At 38.5% G+C, this 22,976-nt stretch overlaps 1 protein-coding gene across 2 annotated transcripts in view; it reads right to left on the reverse strand.

Moving 5' to 3' along the window:
* Positions 1–9,390: 9,390 nt before the first annotated feature.
* SPI1 (Spi-1 proto-oncogene) overlaps positions 9,391–22,976 on the reverse strand; it is a 20,866-nt gene continuing 7,280 nt past the window's right edge. For both annotated transcript variants that reach the window (XM_010189173.1, XM_010189172.1), the window contains 4 exons: positions 22,763–22,856; positions 14,898–15,085; positions 10,914–11,070; positions 9,391–10,236 (listed from right to left, as the gene is read on the reverse strand). In XM_010189173.1, coding sequence (XP_010187475.1) covers positions 9,920–10,236; positions 10,914–11,070; positions 14,898–15,085; positions 22,763–22,856 — 756 coding nt within the window. In that variant the 3' untranslated portion in view covers positions 9,391–9,919. The remainder of the gene's footprint in view (positions 10,237–10,913; positions 11,071–14,897; positions 15,086–22,762; positions 22,857–22,976) is intronic.

The following is a 22,976-nucleotide window of genomic DNA, read 5'->3' on the forward strand; positions in this document are numbered from 1 at the left end:
AAATCTCTATTTGCTTTGGCTTGAACTTTTTCTATGGGCTGGGGTCCCACAGCATGAAAAACCTGTCACTTGACTAGTGAAGATCATTATTCCTTTCTTAGATATTTCTCCCCATTAGAAAGCTGCCATTAACTCCCTCTTCTTTCCAGAGCTGATCCCCAACGCACTCTTGGAACTGCACTCAGATTCCTTGTGGGAAGAATGTCGTCTCCCTGAAATCTTAGACAACAGAGGCCACAGGAGGCAGAGCTACCACGAACTGATATGGAGAAAGAAAACAAAAATCTGTGCAGATTATCCAGAAGTGGACTGTGATGAGACCCACGCTTCTTCTCAATTTAGATGCCTCTCTAGTATGTGTCCTTGAAATAATGTTTTCAAAGAAAATTAGCTGACTAGAAGTCACTTCTCGAGTATTTAAAACGTGAACCTTTTGTAAAGGGTTGAAAAGGAACTTTAAAGATCATCTAGTCAAACAGCGATCGTCTAGTCCTGCAGTGAGCAGGGACATTGTTACTGGATCAGGTTCCTCAGAGCACCATCAAGCCTGACCTTGAATATCTCCAGAATATACCAATCTTTCTTAGTAATCATTTAGTTTTCCTACTTCATCCTTTCTCCCTCACTTACTAGCAAATAATTATTTATACTGAAAGCCCATATGCTATGTTCTGAAGTTCTTGATTTGATAAAATATGCTGACATGTTATGTTAGATTTGGATTCAAAAGATTGTTCAGTTCTGAAGATTTTTTTACAGTTAGCACCATGGGCCTTTATTACCATTAACTAAAATAGTGTAAGTGCAGTAATGCAAACCATTTGCATTGGTTTAAAGGAAATATATACTTATTTACAAACTCTCTGAAATGCAGGCATGTAATATTTATCACACACGTCAAGGCTATATTTCTCTGTGAGTGCCGACAGGAGGTGCTTCAAAGCAAGAACTGAAAATCTTGGAATAGTTAAACATGGAATAATTAATATCTAACACAGAACTCATTCTGAATGCTAATAGATATTAAATTAAGTACATCTTAAATATCTCTTCTAAGCTCTTGGAACTCTCAATATTATTGATTCACCTAAACACTCATTACTCCCTAAAATAACATTAACTCCTTGGACTCAATATTTTCCACTGTTGAAATGCACATTGTAAAAATAGAAATTCTATTACTGATTCTGGATTTTCCAACTTCTAATTTGAATATCCTCTTGTTCTGGGAGAACAGAAATTGCCATTCAGTGTCTGAATGTTAGTTGTTTTCTATATTTTTGTCACAGCACTTCCAATTTTTTAGTTCCAAAAAATGCAACTATGTAAATCTACATGAAAACACTTTTAAACCTGACGTTACATATGGAAATATTTTCCTTTTTTTGCCACTTCCTTATTGTTAAGTGTTTGTCTGTAAAATTGTCAGGCATGTGTCTGTTAGAGGTCGCTTCCATCACTTTGAGGGTAATGGAAGGGTCCTGCTTTCTCCAGGGCAAGAACTCATCCTGCCATCGCATGGCTTGCAGAATAATTGTGTTTGTATGTTTCTGGAAATTTATGGGATGATCTAAACTGTTTTGCCATTCAAAGGAGATAAAGTTATTCATTAGATTGTATTTCAAGGGTGTGTAGTTTGAGGGTAGGATCCCAGTAACTGGCTGGGAGACACTATTTCCTAGGGAATTTGAAAGAAGTTTATGCTAATCTGAAAAATCTCATATGCTAGGATGATAGGCCACTAAAAATATATAAGACAAAGAAATATTTGCATTGTGTATTAGAAAAGAAAGTTAGAAAATATACTCTTCATTTCTTTATTAATGTAGAGAGTATAGTATGCGGTTCATCCCAGTGATGTTTGCTGGGATCACATAAACAAGTTTATTATCTTTTGCACTCTCTCCTGCTTATTTATTACAGATACTTAGAATCTGTTTTAGAGTTGAAGACTTATGGACTCATGCAAGTGCCTGGGAACCTTTTCCCAATGCATTTCTTGTTTCCCTTTTTTCCCCTCTCATGTTTCCCATATATGTGAGGGGTTTTTTTTCTCTGTTTAAATACATATTCCTTGTTTCCTGTTGTAGCATTTTGCTTTCCATGAATGGATATTCTACCTATGACAACACCTGATGTCTTATTTTCTTCAGAACTCTTTTATCAGGATTTCATTTTATTTATTTCATATCTTTATCACTGTAGATTTGATTCTTTATGTAAACATTTAGTGGTATATTTTCAATTCAGCAAGCTGCTTACTGGAGGACATGAATAACATTAAATGTGGACTTAATTCTGACTACTTGTGTGCTCAAAATCAGGTATATTTAATTCAGTTACTGTGGTGAGTCAGTCACTTAGCTGGTTATTCTTCGTAGATACTTTCCAGGATTCAGAATCAAATTTAATCTGGGGAGGGTATGAGTTACTTCTTCCCCGCAATGAAACAGAGCCACAAGAATGATTTAATCTGGTGCAGGGGAACGATCCTATTCCAGTTATAACTCTGCAGCTTTTGTGATTTTAAATGTTATTTAAAATAGTGTCTGCACATTCAAGGCAGAGCAAAATCAAAGTCTTCCCTGCTATTACACTTCTGTTTACCAGGTGGCAGCATTGTTGTAATAGTAAAGATTTTCTAGCATTTTCTACATTATATTTCTTCAGTTATGTAGCCATTTTTAATTCCAAAACTGCTATGCAAATGAAATATAAGATAGTGATGGCTGCACTGGCCCAAAGTAGATGTGTAGTCGATTGTGATAACCAGTGCACCACAGCACTAGACATTTTTTTTGAAAGTGAATGAAGTTTCATCCTATATTCAAATGAAAGTGATGTACAAGTGACACATAATAAATGTCTCTGGGGCTTTGCTATAAAAAGAATTGAATGAGAGGGAAAAGATGTCCTTCCTTGTCAGAGGAATTGTCCTGCAACTCTGAAATTATTGTTCTGTGACTCAGACAGTGGCTTCATCGTGTAGTTCAAAAATGACAGTAATAGGTGGCCTGCAGTGACAGGCTGTGTGATGTATCTGCCTGATTCTGGATAGCTGCAGCATGGCTTCTGCAGAGAAACCTGAGGATTTATTATTTATAGACATAAGATATAAATTAGCTATAAGTTAGCAACACCTCCTTCTAATAAGACTATCCAACCTGCTATTAAAAGGCTAAGTTTCTAGATTGTTATGACTTTGCCCAAATGTAGCTATCCAGGTGGAAAAATCTATATATTGCATTTCTACTTTGGGCTTTTTTTGCTTTTAGTTTCTATCATGCCATTTAATTTCTCATCTCTGTCTCTGTTTATTTGTCTCCCTGCCTCATAGTTTTGTTTTGTAAAAATATTGCTTTCTCTGTGAATCAGCAGTTTCTGAGGACAAGGTTGTAAAATTAACTCCCGGTTCCAGAGCTTATGGATTTACTGGTGTGAATGGTGGGACTCATGTCCTGTGCTCAGTGCAGAGCACAGGTCCAGCAGCGTTGCACCCACGAAATCAGGCAGACTGGTTCCTTTGTGCTTTTGAAACACAGAGCTCTGGGGTGTGTACAATGCAAAGGCACTTGTCCTCACTGACAGAATTTTACAAGGGCTTGGGAGATCTGAGTAATGCTAATCCTGCATATCAGAGTTGTCCTTTACACAGGAAAACTTTCTGGACATTTGACAGTTAACTTGCTTTCATTTCAGGGATGTACTTTCAACCGGCTTCATGATATCCAACCTGAGTTGCTCCATATTCTAGACTATAGAAAAAATGCAGTTTACACATGCTCAGTGAGAACTTTCTAGATTTTATCCCCTGAAGAAGTTTTGACTATGTCAGTTGGGTCCAGTGTAGGGGGTGTCACGGTTTAGGGTCAGCAGAATTTTCTTTGCATTTGTCTTAGGGCTACTGTGGGGCTTGGGCTGAATCCCCACACTTGAACTAAGAGCAAACAGCATGTTTGTCCTGTGCTCCAAATAGCATCTCCCTGAGGGCATATAAAATACAGGGGAGAGCTGTGGGGGGCAAAGAACTGAACCTTTAAAGATAAAAGAGGACACACCAAGTAGAGTGGGACAACAAAAAAGGAATATATGACTGAAGGGTATGGGTGGGGAGAAGAAAATTAAGGCTAGAGGTTGTGGGAGGGGTTTGAAATAGATCCTCAAAGGACAAGAACATTGAATGGAGAGCTGGGGTACATATGAGAGGGAGAGAAGAGAACTGGGAGTCAGTAAGTGATAAGACTGAAACTGTAAGAGGACGTAGGATGGGAAAACTAAATGGCTGAAAAAATACATTGGAATTGAGAATCATTCACATAAAGAGAAGCTGACTAGAGGTACATGTGAGAAAAGTTAGTCTGAGAGGAAGAAACAAGACTAGCTGGGCAAAAGTTGAAACCTGACATTGAGAATAAAGCAACTGGGATCTAATAAACACGGAGGTGCCTGGTGGTTAAGTCTAGAGATGGAAAAAGCTAAATGAGGAGCTGGGAGTGGATAGCCAGGACTGGCTGAGAGAGGAACAGAGTGCTGGTGGGTGGGAAAAGGTGAAAGAGGGAATGTCTAAAGAAGAATTCCATAGTTGTATTTCTAAAAGCGAACACTTAAAACTCAGAAAAATTAGTCAGTTAAATCTAGAAGAAACCCAAACTGATTTGTATACACAAATGCCCAGCTCAGCACCCAAACATTCTTCACTTTGCATAAGGCAGGGGCATTGGAGCATTCTGCACAATGGCATTGGTGGTCAAAGGGCTTCTCATACAAAGAGCTCTGCTGCTCTGCTGCTGGGGAGTTAAAACAAAAGCTCAGAGGGAGCCCTTAAAGCACAGAAACTGCATTCCTTCCTACCACAAAGCCGCTTCCCCAATCCTTTGCATAACCTTGGTCTCCCCAACACCTCCTCCCACCCTTCCTTCTCCTCCACCACCTCCTGGTAAACCTTATCTGCTCTACCACATCCTCATTCTCCTCCTGTCCATAGACTGCTCTGCTCATTCTCACGTACTGCTTTGGCTCCCCAGTAGTCAAAAGTAACACTGTGGGGAACTGAAGGCATGAAGAAGGGGGATGTGGCTGTATGAGTGGAGAGAATGGAAAGAAACAGAAAATTGAAAGTTTCCCTGAGAAACCTGCTTTGAGTAGGGAGTTGGATGAGGTGACCTCCAGACTTCCCTTCCAACCCAAGTTACTCTGTGATCCTGTGTGGTGATGTGAGGTGTTGTGAGAGTAATAAATGGGGCTAAAGCAGACAGAGATGAGCTATGAGTGAGAAAATGAGAAAGACTATATGCAGCCTACTGCTGTTCTCATGTTCCTTGGAAGAATTACACATTTCCCAGCTCTTGTAATGGGACTCTGATAGCTTGGGTTATAGACAGACCTCCCTAATACCACAGGCTCAACTGAACCAACTGACTTGCAACACACAAATTAGTTAGAGAGGAAAGGTGAAATGTGGTGAAGTTTTAGCTATGTTACAGTTGCCTCAAAGAGTGAAGCTCTTTATCTACTTGACAGTAGTATAAGATTAGTGGGTTCATTACCATAGCTTGGTTTATTACAAGCTTTACATTTTTAGTGGTTTAGCTATATGGGTATGCAAAACTATGTAAATCTGGTTTGAGTATTGTTTAGAACAAGGCAAGGTGGTGAGATTGCAAGTTAACACAAAAAATCAATTAGAAATAAACACAAATTCTTGTAATACCCACAGAGAGCTGTAGCCTGTGTCATACCATAGTCTTTTCTACCGGTATGCCATACATTTTAAACACATAAGAGTGGGATTCCCAGACAGAAAACACTGTTCTGGCCCTTGTCAAAGTAGAAATACTTATTGTATTATCATCAGTGATAAAGCCTCTGCTATGAATTTACAATGTGCAGTTAAATTATAAGCAAAATTAAAGCAATAAATAAATAATTTATAAATAAATCTGAATCGATCTGTCATGTAATATATGTACTTGTTATGAAGTTGGCACTACAGTTTGTATTAAACTTGATGATTATGAAGTGACTTTCGTCATGCAGAGGTCTGAAGGCAGAAGATTTGCTGAGGCAAAAAAACCCTGGCAAAATACAGAGCATAAGCCCTGTTGTAATAAAAAATGAAGACAAACAAAGTCTCTGACAGTGTATGGATCTAAAAATGAGGCTATGGAGATAAAATTTAATGAAGGAGGAGTCAAAAACATTAAATATATTAGGATATAAATATATAAATATGAATTTTTCAGGAAATTTTGGGGAATTGATAAATGTGGACTGTCAGGCAAAAACAAATGATAACATCTTTCACTGCAGTTCTGTCTGATGTAGGTGAGTAGCAGCTCAGATTTAGAAATGTCTAAAACTCTCTCTGCCTGGATAGAGTTAAAAAATATATGCTATCTTTATAAATTATTTTAAGCAGATTATCCCTCAGTACAGCCAGTACAATTTTTTCACCTCTGATGAATGGCTGGAGAGAGTCTAAAATAATGTAGGAAGTTTGGTATTTTGGATTTAGCTCAGCAATGGTTTTCTGAATAATCTTTCCACAAAAATCGATGAGAAACTACTCAGCAGGTAATAAAGGTGTTTGTTTTTTCAAAGCAGGCTGCAAAGGTCATATGTAAGCTGAATATCCAGCTGTGGTATGAATGCTTGCTTTGAAAGAGGATTGATGATCTCTAGCATCAGTGGGCTGCAAAATGTTCCAATAAACTTGTGCTAATCAGAGGTCATCTCTGCAGACAATGACCCGACATATCCAGCACGTCTACCTGCCTGGTACTTGGTCATTTCCAGGGAAAATGGAATGCTGGCTTCTCTGTAATTTTCCTGAACCAGTGATTTTGTCACATTAATTTTGGTCTTTTTCTCTAAAACAGCCAAAGAGCTTCTGCCTGCATGTGCAACTGAATGGCGATAATGCAGCTTGATTAGACAGTCTACTAACCAGACCGGTTCGATTGGACAGGATACAAACGGTGCTGTGGTGGAGAAGCATCATCATTTGGTCTCCTTCGCAGCTGCAACACATGATTATTCAGACTCTTTATGCCACAGATGAAAAACTTAACCAGAAACAGATGGGGAGTGTATAATTTTAGAAACATTATTTCAAAGCAGTAACAAGAGGAAGAGAAAAAGATTTCAATTTTGGTGGTAAAGAAAATTTTAAACCTGTTTCTTAAATTATGTTCAATAGTATTTTTAAAAATGTTTTAGTTATAAATAATACTGTTCCCAGAAATATTTTTCCTCAGATTCTTCCATTTCCATGTTACTTGTGGCCAAGACCAGTGTAAAATGCGAATTCTTTAATTCAAGTACAACTAGCTGCTCTAAAATACTATTTTGTACTAATGCACAGTACTCAAATCACTCATTTAAAGGTTCTTGTTGTTTCTGTTTGAATTTTTATTTTAATTTTGTATTATTTCTCCAGCATTTAATTGTTTTCTATGCAAGACCTACTAGGAAAATGGAGAACTAGGTCTCTGAGATCTAAGAAGGCTTTTTGACAGGCTTGAAATGTCTTTTGTGATATCCTAAACATCTCCACAATTAGCTCACCAGTTCACTCTTTTCAGTCATCTTAGTTTTCCTGCAAGAGGAAATGATCCTTCTCCTCCAAATTATGGTGTCAGAGAATGATCGGTTCTGCTTTTCAAGCTGTGTTGGTGATAAAGATATTTTTATGAAGAGAAGAATTAATTCTCTAGTTTTCTTGAATATCAGGTCTGCAAGTCTGATGAGGGCAGATGTCTTTTATGTCTTTCCAGTAGCAAGTCAGTGGTGAAGAGTCATGATCAGTACCAAGCAGAGAAGTCCTGAGTTTCTAGCTCAGCATTGAAGAAACCCTAATTGCGTCAGTGCTGAGTGCTGTTCTGGTCTTCTGAGAGCTACCTTCACTGTCGTCAGCTTCCACCCTACAACTGCAATATGGATGCAGACGGAGTTTATCTGCATCTAAGTCAGTGAGTATTACACTGTGTCCTATAGAAAGTAAATTCTTACAGTACAACTTCAGAAACAAAATCTTTTCTTAAATTTCTTTATAGCTTTGACATATCCTAACCCTAATTGAATAAAAAATATTTGACTAGAAGAATATACACGATCCTCAAAGAACAGTAACTAAAAGTTAGGTTCAATATTTTTTTTAAGACTGAAAGATAATTTCTGTTTATTATTCTTATCTTCGATAGAGAAAGTTCTAAAGCCCTCACCCACTTTTAAGTTAAAAAAATCAAGTGATTTATGGCATTGAGAGATGTATTTATCGTGTTCATGAACTGGGAGGAAAAATTGGAAGTGCTACCAACATTGGAAGATTTTTTTTTAAGCAGGAGCTTTTTTCTGTTTGACTCCAAGGAGACACTGTAGCCCAGTGGTGGCACCAGACGTTTCACTTCCACAATGAGATTGTTAGTGCAGATAAAACTGACTACATTTAGATATAATTTTGAGAACTCAGGTCTGTAGGAAGCTCATCACTTTCAACTATTTCTGGTTTCAGTGAGGAGCAAGCTCTGAAAATCTTCAAGTTAGTTATGTTACTTAGTTATGACTTCCAAATTGTCTTATTTGGCATGTTTTAATAGACTTAATATTGTTAAACAAGATCCTTCTCTTCATTCTAGACCCATCTCATTTCACATCATCTATTTTAGAAGAGTCATTATGATATTTCCTGATTCCCGAGTGCTTGAATGCAGTTGAGATATGTTAAATCATGTTAAAATACTAATTTTCTCAGTATTGGTTGTCTTTGGTTTTCTTTTCTGTGTTTAGATGTACTGGTTAACTTTCCCACCATATCTCAGGTGTTGAATTATCTTTTATTTTGCATTTTAAGTGGAATCTATACAATGCAGTTGTTACTAGTGACTATTAATTTTTCTACAGTAGGGACTAAAATCCACATTTAAATCTCGAAAACCTTTTCTACTAGAATTCTGCAAAGGCATGATTAAATGAAACTTATTTCCCAGAAAAGTTTATTAGCTAAAATTAAGTTATCAGTGTGGAGGTGAGAAAGCAAGAGGAAAGAACAGGAGCAGGAAAATGAGTGAAACCACAGAAGAACATGGTTAATTGTTATGTTCTAAACTGGATAGAGCTATAAATGCCATTCTTGGTATAAGTGAATAAAAATAGGAAAATACAGTGATGGATATATACATATCTGTATTTTAAAACTGACTTCAGTACTGTAGTCTTTTTCACAGTAATGTATCTCACCTATTACCTTTGTTACTTAGTTTGACAGCATTGATGATTTTCTAAGTAAATTAAACAGTAGTGACAGATGGGTAAGGCCTTATAACCCAGTGTGCTTTTTGTTCAGATACCACAACAGGAGCTGTATCTGCATAACTGAATTCACATGAGAACTTTTGTGAAGTAATCATTTATTATGCAAACACCAGAACTTCATTATATTGAATTTTATTAAATATGTACATGTTATCACTATTTAAAAGAACGAGTATCATTCCAAGATCTGCAAACTTCTCTCTAGCTTTGAGAGCTGCGGCAGAGCCTGTATTAATGCTAGTTTGAAAGCTGTAAGCTAATGCAGTGTCACTGTGAATGACACAGCACCCTCTTTGAAGGCAAAACTTCATCAGCTATATTCTTTAGTTACAATACAATAAAAAAAATCTTTCCTGACAATAATATATTTGTACATTGTTTGAATTTCCCAACTGTGTCCAGCTTGTAGGATGGAAGCAATGAATTCTGTCACGTTTAGGATTCTCAGATGCTGAAGAAGGGAATTCGTACCAGAAACACCTGACGGTAAAGGCCCTTTAAAGGCAGAGAAGGGGGCACAAGAAGCAAAGAGAAAGATGCGTCCATCTCCTCTGCTGGTATCCAGCCAGGAGGTCTTAATATTTTTCTTGCTTAGGGTCCCATGGCCTCAGTGAGAATAATGCTTCCTATCAGTGACCCCTCTTCCCATCACCTCTCCACTAAACTGGTAGGTCAACTTCTTCTTGACTTTCTTGACCTCCCCTGTCTTGCCATAGTTTCTCAAAGCCCGTGCCATCTTCTGGTAGGTCATTTTCTTGCGGTTGCCTTTCTGGATGCCCCAGCGATGTGCCAGTGCTTCTTTGTGTTTGGAGGAGAACTGGAAAGTACCTTTTTCCTTGTCTACCCACCAGATGCTGTCTTTCATGTCTCCACTGCGAAGAAGGTCCAGAAGGAACTGATACAGACGTATCTTTTTCTTGCTGCCTGTATCAGAGTCAGAGAAGAAAGGCAGTGGAGCATTAGTATTAGCGTGTCGTTCCATATAATTCATAAAACTGTTTCAGATAGCTTGCAAGCCACATAACATCTTCAGTTTGCAACATTTATAACAATAGTGTTACATCATAAGGACATAATGTGGATTGATGTACCAAAAAAAAGAAATTAAAAACAAGGATAAGGAATTCCAAAGGCCAAACTCTTGTTTTGAAATTAATTTGCTAATTTGAAGCTAACTGAAAAACATTGCTAATTTGAAACTAATCTGTACCTCATTTGGGCAGGTTATACTGAAGTACTTTCAGGTACTGAGCAAACAGAGCTCAGTATTTTTAAAAATCAGTTCCTTGACCTTCTTGCCTTGGTTTTCCCATCTGTTAATGGAAGTTGGAGTAGAAATGGCAAAAGCTGAGAGGAAGCCTGAAGAGGCAAGGCAGAAGGAGGAAGTAGGAGTACGTGAAGAAATGAGATTTGAGATATAGACATGGTTATGGTCATAAAAGACTCAGAGGACAGGAAAGTGCAAGGAGGCAGAGAATGTGAAGCTTCAGCAGTGGGATAAAATACTAGCATAGTAATTCTACAGTTTTATTCATTATCATCATGGTACTGTAACAGCTGCTCAGCACGTAGCTTGACACAGTCCCTCTGTCTTCACTGACCTGTTTCTCCATGCATAATTCCAGGCCCAGGGTCCACGCCATCAGTCTCCCCATCTGATACCTCCAATGGGGGGCTCTGCCTCTCAATGTCCTCCTCATCAGAACTGGGCTGCGGTGGGGAGGAGTACTGTAGGCACATCCGGGGCAAATAGGACACCTTTGGGAGAAAAAGAGCAGTAGAGGGAGGAGGTAGTAAAAAAGAGTGGGGCATCAAGTTAAAAAAAGGAAACATCATGGAGATAGACACAAAAGGGGAGAGAAAGTAGGAGGTATATGAGAATGTCTAGAGTAATACTGAGTGACTTAGTTGCTGGCATTTGTAATAAATACTACGCAATTAAGAAACACTTCCAGCTAACAATCAACACTTACACATGTACATAGATGCATCTTTACAGGAGGGAAGGAGGTTGTAAAAGTTAGAATTTTCCCATATGTTATGTCCTATGCAAGTGATATTGCCCCTCTTCCTCCATACCTCCTCAAAGCTACCATTCTTCCTAACGAGTTTCTGATTCCTGTTGCCTATCCCCAGGTTAAACCGCTTTTGAGAACAACTTTTTTTTTCTTCACAGGCCTTCTGAAACTACTTTTTTAAATTTGAAAGAGCTGAACACTTCGGCCCTAGCGTGTCTGCTTTGGCTCTGTTGTTCTCTTCCTTTCTCGGGCATAGTACCTTCTGACAGTACTGAATCCCTACAGGACTGCATCCAGCTCTGGGGATGGGGATACATGGTCTGTCAGCTTCCTGTCCTGAATTTCCCCTGTGACAAGGGGGAATGACCTTACCACTGAGATAAAGGATACATCATATTGGCTCACATTTTCTTTACCTAAGTGGCTATCTGAAAATTCCCCATTAATGGGGATTTCTCATCTGCAAAGCTAGCAAGCCAGTTTTTGTGCTAAATTCCCTTGGCCATATATAGAGGGCTTGTCAGGAGCAGTGTGGAATATACCTTGGCTCTGTACATTCTCAATTGCAGTCTGGTTTGTTAGGGATCAGGACCAGTTGCCATGAGTTATTATTCTTAAGAATGAGAAACCAATCAGTTTGAGAGATGTAGAGAACTCAATTCCTGTTTTAAAAAAGCCCAACCAACATCCCCCAAACCCAGCAGCATACAGAACGTGCTTTTCATTAAGTGGGCCAGATTGATAGTCCTGGAAGGTGAGCTCCTTCTGAATTGCTTTTCCTGCCCTCCACCGAGAAAGTCTGATTCCCTCCTCAGGAGACCTTAGGCACTGAAGTGGGCAGTGGGTGTTCACTTCATTAGTCACACCACCCACCCCATGTCGGGCTTTGCCGGGTGGTGCTTTTCAGATGAGTTTTGTACCAGCTCAAAATGTCCCAATAAGGAGTGTGCAAAGGGCTGGTTTTGGGGTGCAGCAGCTGGCGGTTAATGAGTTGGCAGATTGGCTGGAGTCGATCTGGCAGGAAGGCCAGGATTGGGTAAGAGTGTGTGTAAGCTTCCTGTCAGATCCCCGAGAGTGAAACTTCAGCCCTCACCACAGAGTCACCTTTAGCTTTTTACAGTTAAGAAAGCTGCAGCCTCAGGGGTAGGAAGGAAGGGAGAGACTCTGCCATGGGGGCAGGGGATAGAGAAGGTGGAACAATATCCTACATGGGAGGGGAACAGAGATTTGGTGCCCCTGGGGAGAAAAAGGTTGTGGAAACCTGGAGTGTGTTGGGGAGTGGTGTGAAAGTAAGGAAATGGCTCCCCTGGAGCTGGAGGGGGGCGGTGGGAGAGTGCTGTGGAGGAGGGAGGGGGAATGGTGTCTCACAAGCAAAGGGAGTTGCAGAGGCCAACCTGGGGAGTTGAGTAAGCTTCCCCCACACTGTCCCCACTTTCCAAATCTGCCATATTTTTGCTTACACTGACTTTGTGCCTGAAACTCAGCATTAGGTCGATACATACAGTGTCACACAGCTATGTTACACAGAGTCACAGAGGATCTGCTAGTGTGTTTGAAAGAGCCAGGTTATTAATACAGTTCTGGAGAGAGACAGCTTAAGAAACTGCTGGCTACCAGGGTCTGTGGCTTCTATTTGCGATTTTCCTCTTTTTAAAGGTCTTCACAATTTTCCAACCTTTTCTTTCATTCTCCTTTCAAAATGACTATTCTTAATTTATTGTTTGGTGAGAGCACCTGTTGGCAGGCTGACAAAACTTTTTAAAGAAACCTTGCCCAAGAACAGCTTGAGCTTCAGATTTAATTTCACAAAATAATGTGATATCAACAGAAAATCAGAGAAATATATTTGCATGTTCTTCCTTTATTTGCAAACTGTAACTCTGATATTGCACGACAAGCATGGGCGCTGTCAGTAACTGGCAAATTCAGCAGAGGATTAAAGCTTGCTTCCTGCTTCTGTTTCTTTGAAAATGCCTTGAATAATACTATGTTGCCTAGGACTGTGGCTGAGACACACCAAAGCCTCAACCTCAGAGCATGCTGAGTACCACTTACATGAGCTACTGTAGGTTAAAGTAAAAAGCCAAAGATCCCCAGCTGGTAAGGAAGAGGAGGGCAGTGGTGAATTCTGCCTACTGTTATCTTCTGCAACTTGGCATGGCGGGGGGCAGGGAGTGCACAGTGGTCTTTATCAAAAGTTGCAACAAAATTAATCCTCTGCCTTTCATCCTGAAATGAAAGACGATAACTGAGTAGAATGAAGTGGGCTACGCAGAAGCACCCTTTTTTATTTTTTGGTGGTGCTTCCACAGACATCCATCCACAGTGGGGCTAATTTTTATTTTTTGCCTTTGGTTGGAGGTAACGGTTGATCATTCTGTATTAGCAGTTGCAGTGAGCAACTGAAACGACTTGAAGCTTCCCACAGACTGCTGTTCCATGAAGCATTTTTTTATATTTGTAACTTTCTGTTCCTAATTCTTTGTTGTTATCTACATCTTATATTCTATTCCTGATTTTTTTTTCTGAGTAGTAGATGAGAAGTTTGCTGGATTGTAGTCAGTTTCCTGTTGACAGTGCTAACTTATCACTCATTTTTTTCCTTCTTTGTTTTTCATCAATAAATTTGATGAATTTGTATACAATTTCAGTTTGCTTTCAACAAAGAAGCCCAAAATGACAACTCCATGCATGCAGTTTCTCTCACAGAACTTCAGCAATGGCACCATCATATGCACCACTGTAATCAGCACTATTTTTTCTGACCTCAGTCCTACTCCATCTGGTATTTAACACATTGTTTGGAGCTTGCCTGCTTTGGGAAACTCCTTAGCACAATGTCCCCCAGCTTTCTTATTGCTCCTCGTAATGACTTTGGGCATATTCTTGTAGAATCAAGAGTAAAAAGTGATCTTTGCAGCCACTTTCCTTAGTATCTTTGCAGTACCATGGAACCCCTTATAATTTCAGCTTTAATGAGCATTCAATGGCACTTTGGTGGCTATGTACAATAAAGTATATTTTTTTGCAGGGATTTGACTGGCTTCATGTAATATCTGAGCAGAGGCAAGACAGTGTATTTTGCCTTATGACTTACTTTCAGGTGAAAATACAAGTAGGTTGTCCTCATAGTCTGTTTCACTGTGGCAAAACTACCACTGACTTGTCTTTGTTAGCATTTCTTATACAGGTCATATGAAATTGTCAGAGTTTTTTGGAAATACTTAAAACTTTCCTACTACTTTGAGGCTCTGAATACTTCCCAGTAGTCTCAGATACCCTTGCTATGACAATGCACAGTTTCTCAGGTCCAGTTCCTCTGCAGAATTTCAGAAGAGCTTTTAGGCACAGCTTGAGGAATATGACTCCTCCTCATCCAGATAAAAAGAATGCTTAAACCACATTTGTCCTAAGAATGAAGAGTTTTATATCAACTGCTTGTGCAGGAAGAACTTGTGTAACTCATTTCAGCAATCTCTTTCACATAATAGAATGCACTACCTGATACATTACTTTCCTTACACTTAATTATCATCCTAAATTCTGAGTAAGAGTTGGTGACCATACCTGATGGTTGAGTCCGATGTGTGTGGTTGGGATTGCAGAATCCAAGACATGCATTTGTTCAATCTCCATGTGCCTGTACAGCTGCTGCAGCTGGGGCGGCTGCACGCTCTGCAGTTCTGTGAAATGATTGTCTCCAAAGGTCTCAAACTCACTGTGCATGTGGTGTGGATGGTATTCCCAGTAATGATCTAAAGAAAATAAAAACAGTTTGTCTGTCATTACAAGATTAAGAAACATGACATTTGCCTGTCTTTCATTGGTTCCTACTCCTGTCACTGTCCTGTCTGCCCTCTCCACACCATCCCTGGTGACCTGTCTGTCGCTGGTGACAATCTATCTAGGCCCCTGTAAAGTTTCTTTTCCTAATATCATAAATGCCTGTGGCTGGAAAGTAATACTTAGGCTACTTAATTTAGGAGAGTATTCTTAGATGGAAAGATGGACTTCAATGATAATTTAACACAAGATTCAGAAGATGGTAATGCTGGCACCTTTCTCAAGAAGACACCATAAAAGTCTTACATTTTCATTCTTGAGGCAACAAATTCTACTGATTTACATATTATCATATTCTCATTACACTCTTCCTCATGGCACAGAAATGAGGAGATAGAGAAAATTTACAGATTATTCTGCAATTGTCTTCTGTCTTTATCCTACTCTGCTAGAAAAATTACGGGAATACTGCAGAAAAGGAACAGCACTTTACTAGATATTTCCCGTAGTCATGGGTCGCTGTGTCAAGTAACATATAGCAAGAATAAACTGTTGCAGCAGTCTGGTGTACACTGTCTACAGAGAGGCTAAATTCTCTAAGAATTCTCTAAGACTCTACCTTTTTTCTCTCTTTAGTATGTTTGAAATTTCTGTGATAATTTAATTTTTTTCAAAAACATAATGGAATTCACATAACCACTATCCTGTTTCCTGATTTATTTTCTTTTGAAATTAAATTTCATATCACTCTCCCTTTTAGATTTCTGTTTTTTTAGTTCAATATACACTTCTGAAATTATTAGAATTTCATATTTGCTGCTCAAAATTTAAAATCTGCTAAAGGAAATGTGAAGCATTTCAAATTCTAATTCTCTTTTACATACAGTAGCTACATGCATAATTATACTCATATTTGTGTGTGCTCTGTTTTTTAAAATCAAAGTCAACATTACGTCCTCTACTTTGACTAAGTTAGGAACTAATCTTCCATAGTTTAACTTTTCATGCATAATTTTGTGCATGACCAAAATTTATTTATGGTATTCAGTGTAACAGTTCTAATTTACATCTTACAATTCTGAGTTTTCTGCCCTTGTATTTTTAGAAATAATTTCTGTTGTACCCTTCACATGTTTTCAGGTTGCTATCACGTACTCTTACAATCTACTCTGAATTATCCCTTAACCAAGCTGCATGTATTTAGCTCTCAGTCTTTCAATATAAATCAGTGTATTGACGCCCCCTAATCCAACTTGTACATTTCTCCAAGCTCCCTCCTAGCTGTTGACTTCCTTCTGATAATGCGATGGACAGAACTGAACATGTTCCAAGTGTAGCTGTACATTTTCACAGAATCACAGAATCACAGAACGTTAGGGATTGGAAGGGACCTCAAAAGCTCATCTAGTCCAATCCCCCTGCCGGAGCAGGAACACCCAGATGAGGTTACACAGGAAGGCGTCCAGGCGGATTTTGAATGTCTCCAGAGAAGGAGACTCCACAACCTCTCTGGGCAGCCTGGGCCAGTGCTCTGTTACCCTCACTGAGAAGAAGTTTCTTCTCAAATTTAAGTAGAACCTCCTGTGTTCCAGCTTGTGTCCATTACCCCTTGTCCTATCATTGTTTGTCACCGAGAAGAGCCTGGCTCCATCCTCGTGACACTCACCCTTTAAATATTTATAAACACGAATGAGGTCTCCCCTCAGTCTCCTCTTCTGCAAACTAGAGACCCAGCTCCCTCAGCCGCTCCTCATAAGGGAGATGCTCCACTCCACTTTGTCTTGTTCTGCAATACGATGCTATTGTGAATGACACTACCCAGACTGTGGTTTTTTTTTTCTTCAATACCAGTTTGATTTTTTTCTCTCAGCTTCTATCTCCTCATCTTTCCCCACTTATGTTTCAAACAATTAGGTCTAATCTCACTGAGGATTTGAAATCTTGGATAGTGACTTTGAATGAGGATTCCTTTAGAGGGAACTCAATGATATGTTTATACCAAACATTGTAAGCTCTTTTAGCTGCCTTTATGGCTCAGGCCTGTAGATACTAATTTGGAGGCTCTATCAGACCATTTACCACATCAGTGTTTATTTTTTTTGTCCTTCCTGCTTTTCTGATTCATGGATAAACCATGTCACTGCATGTGAAAGGGATGGAAAGGTGTTTATAAAGCATCCAAGGAGCTGCTGCATCACGTCATAATTTCTTTGCTTTGTTGTATAGTGCTTTCTGTGGGTTACGTATGGATTTTATAGCCCAAAGCTATAATTACGATGCACAGTAGCACCTATTCATGTTGTAGTGCTAGAGAAAAAAATTGGTTTCTCTGGTAAAAAAGTAAGGTTTATGTGTGCAAAGTACCCAGGTACATTAATATCTGGTCCAACCCAGGAAATGGCAGAGTGTGTGTTTGAACCAAACGTGGTCTACAGCTTTTTTGTTTAGTTGGAAGACTGAGCCACACTAACTTGTGCTTTTTCTGAGTTATATTACTGCAGAGCTCTCTAGGTAGAGCTAGTTAGTGAGGTCACATATACCCTGGGCAGCCCTGTATAATAAATTGTTGAAAATACATTGCAGGGGTAATCTGTACTCTTGCTCTCTAGAACAAAAGCTCTACTCCTTGTGCAGAAATCCTCTGTCAGATGGCAATGTATATTCTCAAAGACACTGTGTCTTTGACAATCTATTACAGCAAATTAGTTCAGTGGATAATTGTGAGGATGACAAAGCCCAGACAAAACTCGCTAGGGCTGTGAATGGCAGGTCTTCAGCTGCAGAATGTCTTCTATAGTAATAACTATGGTGGTCAAGAGAGAACACAGTACATTTCCAACATGCATAGCCGTGAGTATTTGTGCATACTCCAAGTGGATTTTTGATTCTTCTTAAAAATATTTTATCAGCAGTCAGTTTTTTATACTTCAAGATCCCTCTAAGTTATTTTTGGAGTCTATGGCAAGGTTCTTGCTGCCTCCAGAACTGTTCTTTTAAAATCTTCCTTGGCAAATAAATTAACCTGTGGACCACTTTTTATGCATATTCTTGTTAATCACTCTGTAATATTTAGCCTAGTCATTACTTAATTTCTTTTTTATAGAATTAGGTACTGCTGTAAAAATACTGGAATAGAATAGTACTAATAGCCAGCACTTAAGGACTTGCAGTGACCACATAATACTAACACATTACAAAATAAATCTATGTCTTATGTCCAAACATTCAAGTTGTGACAGGAGGAAAACTCCTTATTTCTTTCTAAATTATCTATAATTTCACAGTGATGCTTAGGAAAAGCAATATTGTTTTAGTTACATTAAAAGAGAAATTCTTAATTCTGTCTCCACAAGCCTCTCTGCAGTTAACCATCCTGGCTAAGTTATTGCACATGAAAATCTAAAAAAATTCTAAATATCTATGACTGCAGTTATTAGACTTAGCAGCAGCTATTTACTTCTGCGTTCTTTGTTAGTGTTCAGTCAGCAAAACATAGCAGCTCTGTTCTTTTCTCAAAAATATAAAGGTGGAAGGAATTAAAAGGAGAGGAGATAAAAATTCTAGAAATGGAAAGTGTCTATTCTTTGGGTAAAGGAAAATGTCATTAAAATCTATAGCTACACAAGGGAGTCATTATGAGAAATTTCACGTGAAGTGAAAGAGGATGTGAAAAAAATTCTCTCCTATAGAGACATGGAAATCATGTTTGTTTTGGTCTTGTATATAGTGAAAGGTTAGAGGAAGGACAGTCATGAATTCTGAACTCCCTCCCATGACAGAGAGGATGTCAGCCTGTTGGGAAGCAATAACAAACCTAAAGGCATGATATTATTATTTACCATGGATATAGATTCTCACTCTGCAAGTGAGAGAACACAGCTGAACTTTCTCAGTCATCTTCTGACCAATGTAAATTGCTTTGCTTCTGTTTTAATAGATGAATAATGTTAGAACCAGCAGTTAGAATATGAAATAAGCTTAAGGAAGTTATTTTTTATAATGTAAAGTAACAGGCTAAATTTGCCTCACACAATGCAAAACTGTGCAGAAATTCATGAGCCAGCGCTTGCACCGGAAACGTGACAGCTCTGTCAGCACAGCACCCTGCCCAGGCTAAGGATTCAACTGCGTTGACATGGCTGAACTGGTGAGGTCTGAGCTCACGTCTCTGAGTGGTTCTGCTCTGTGCTGTACAGATCTTACAACTCAGTCTGAACTAGGAGAGTTTCCTACACAATGCCACATTGTATGGCTTAGATGTTCCCACTGTGTTTTGCTCATCTGCAAAAAACAAGCCAAGAAAAAACTCATAGAGGAAATGAGAAAAATATTGAAAGACACTGGAAAATTAATTTCTTGATTCCCTACAGAATTGCTCTCTGTTGAGTGAAATGCGTGCTCCTAGCCAGTCTTATCTATAATGACAGTAGGATCTCATTAGCTCTCACTTTATATATTTCATTATTTTAATAACACCAAATGTTAGAAAATCTGAGTCAGGCCCCAGCAAATCATGAGAATGGCTTTGAAGCAAGGGGATTTTCTAATGAAGTCTGGAGTTCTTTCTGTTTGCCATATAGCTTGTAAACAAGGGTTCATATGTTTGGACTTTCCTCCACTTCTATGTAGGCTAAAATCCTAACAGAATCAAAGCTGAGATTTTTAAATGATCATATGATGAAAATAAAATCCCAAATCACAAAACCTAGGAAGTTCCATGAAGCTAGCAACAAAGTGAACAAGGGTCAGCACTCAAATTCATACAAAAAAGTGATTTTTACTAAACCAATAATGTTCAGTAATAGCTTAGAGGCAAAGCTGCAGTGGAATTTTGTAATTACTAAGGTTGCATTAGTGTTACAAAATACGCTGTATTACATTTACGGACTTATTAGCATACAAGCTCAGGGTAGGGTGATGGACTAATACATGATCACTTGAAGCAGCTTCTGTCTTGCATGACTGTCTCTGTGTTTAGTACAATGTTTTAAAAATAGTTAAACTACAGTATACAAAACTAATGCAAACAATGCATGTTGTGAACATATGGAGATTTTGATGGTGTGTTTTTGATTGTTAAATTTGGTGTTCACTTATTAACAATAATCTCCCACATATTAAACCAGTGAGACACATTTGTGTGCACTTTACTGCCTACTCACATAAACATGGAGTAAGGATTGCCTTCAGCATTATCTTCTGGAAAAGTGACAGTATTTCATGTAGCAAAGATCTACAGATTAAGCTACTGCCGTCTCCCTTTCACAGATTTCATCTGCTGGCAATGATAGTGAGGTAGTCTGACACTTGAGCAGGACTTTCTGTTTCTTTAGCAGTGCCTTATCAGCAAAGTCAGAAGCATTATTCTATCTTGTAGTATCTATTTACCTTATCTGGTACCTTTTCCTTGAGGTCCACAGTGCTATTGAGTAGATCTGAAAAATAATTCTTTAAATATTGCCAGTGATCTCACTGTACTCCAAGCTGAACTAATCTCTCACAATTCTGCCTGCTTATTTATTCTTTTTTTTTCTTATCCAAGAATGTTCTCAGCTCTTTCACTTTACTGCTATCACTTCAGCACCTTATTTACTCAGTTTCCCTGTAATTTTTCAGTCATTGTTCCTTAATCCACATTGTTCATAACACTTAGTACATATTTCTGAAAGTAGTTTCTGACGTCCCTTTCCTGCTCTTCTGCAGGGCTGTTCTCAAGACCCTCTAGTTTTGTCGTATTAACAAAACAAAAGCCAAGGTTGTGTTTGTCAATGTTTGCAGGAAAGAAACAAAACATGTTAATTCGTGTTTTTCACTCCACTTTGTATTCTTTGGTTGTTCATTGCTCTTTTGGACTGTGAGGAATTCAGGAAAGCATAGTGTATATTAAATATTTAGACACAACCAACTACATTACAGGTGCTTTCATAAATAGAAATTTTATTGAAATGTGCAGGCTAGGATTAATTTGCCTCCTCCATAACCACTTACTGTAGGATTAAAAAAATAAACAATATTTTTTTGTGTCTTTAGGAGAAGTGTAACACAAGTTTAGAGACACAAATTTCTGTTCAGAGTGGGCTTTAGGTACTTTGGCCATAACCCACATAAAAGACTTTCAAGTTTTTGTTGTGTTCATTATGATGAGTAAAAATGAGTTAATGATCTGAGCAGTGGAGCTTAGGAACAGACTTCAAACAGAAAAATGAGCAGTAAAACAGATGGGATGTTATGATTATGAAAGACAAAGGGATGTTGTTGCTTGAGGTAGCCTAGATTTAATGACAGAAAAGTTATTTCCCAGTGCTTTTTCCTACATGGCATCTTTTATATTTATTGTTTAATTGTCACAATTGCCTTTTGAGATAAATGTTATCCTCATTTTTATGGGTGTGTAAACAGGTACGGGTTATAATGAAAAAACCCTGAATTTCCACGTGGAATTTGCTGGGTTTGATTAATGTGACTTGACAGATGCCATGAGATAACTTATAAAAAATGAATTAATTCTTTGTCTCCAGGGATTAAGAATATCATAGGTGTTTCTTGGGCACAATGTAGAGAACAAATTCAGGTAGGACTCTTTTTCCATTGAATGCCCAGAACAATCCTATTCTGTAACTTGCTGTCCCTTAAGGTAGATTCTGTTGCCACAGATAAAACAGTGCTATGCTGTGAAATTGTTAGATGTCTTAAATTAAGCAGTGATGGGTCTAGTCGCTATATCAGTGGGAGTCTTTTAGGGAAACTCCAGGATCTGAAGGGATTGCCATGAGTGATACAGTAGAACGGTGCTTTTTCCTCCTGAGTCAATATTGACTCTGATATTTCCAGGGTGGTGTTGCTGGACCATTGTATTGCACAGGAGACAAAATTCACAAAGCAAGACGCTCCCCTCGGCATTGATTTAGAGTTCAGTGCTCAGATGACATGAAAATATAAAGACACCAAAGCTTTGAAATCACATACATAAATTTGACCAATAAATAATTATACAGTATTTTTATACTGAGCTAGGTTTATGTACAGACAGCTAGAAGGAAGTTTTACATAGATTGAGAGAGAGGAAGTACTTGGGTGTACTGGAGGAAGAGTGAAAGTTAAAGCTAGGTGTGGCAGCATGCAAAAGGCATCAAAAGAAAGAGAGAAATATATGGAGTTGAAAAAGGCCAAATACGAAGGCAAGAATTAAAATGAAAGCAAAAATAGAGTATTTAGGACCTAATTCAAGCAGTAATTGGAGATGAGAACACAAGAAGAGAAATACAGTATTGCAAATCCATGTCCTCAAAGAGTTCTGAAATAAGCAAGAGTGCTTTTGATCTGCAGAAGAAAGTAAAAACACAGTGAAGATAATGAAGGATAGAGATCATGAGCTCCCACCTCCCTGAGGCAATACACTGAACAACCTGGAAGCTCCTTGCATCATTCAGTGCTTTCTAAAATTCTCTTACAGAGAAACAGTGTTGCAGTTGCTTGGTTGGAACAGTGCCATTAAGCAGAATAAAACATTGTTGGTTTCTGATTTCAAAGTACAAGCCTATACATTATAGATCACAGCAACATGTTTGCTCTTTTCCTGAATGTCCAAAATCTCTTCCCTGTGGTATCCCATGAGATTTAATGCTCCAAGGAGATATTTTTTAACTTACCACCATGACTCTCTCCATCACTGTTGAGATATTGGTAATAGTCATGGGGCTGTCGGTAAAGGTCTGACTCATAGGACACCATATCTTCAGAGGGCTGTGAAGAGAAGAGGGATTTTTAGAACCGTAAGCTTATAGAAATCTCTTCAAAATTATTCATAAAGTTAGTGAAGATGCAAACACATTTTATATTTCTTAAAGTTCTAACTGAATCAGC

This window comes from Mesitornis unicolor, unplaced genomic scaffold (genome assembly GCF_000695765.1).
Source record: "Mesitornis unicolor isolate BGI_N332 unplaced genomic scaffold, ASM69576v1 scaffold9387, whole genome shotgun sequence".
Taxonomy (NCBI): Eukaryota; Metazoa; Chordata; class Aves; order Mesitornithiformes; family Mesitornithidae; genus Mesitornis; species Mesitornis unicolor.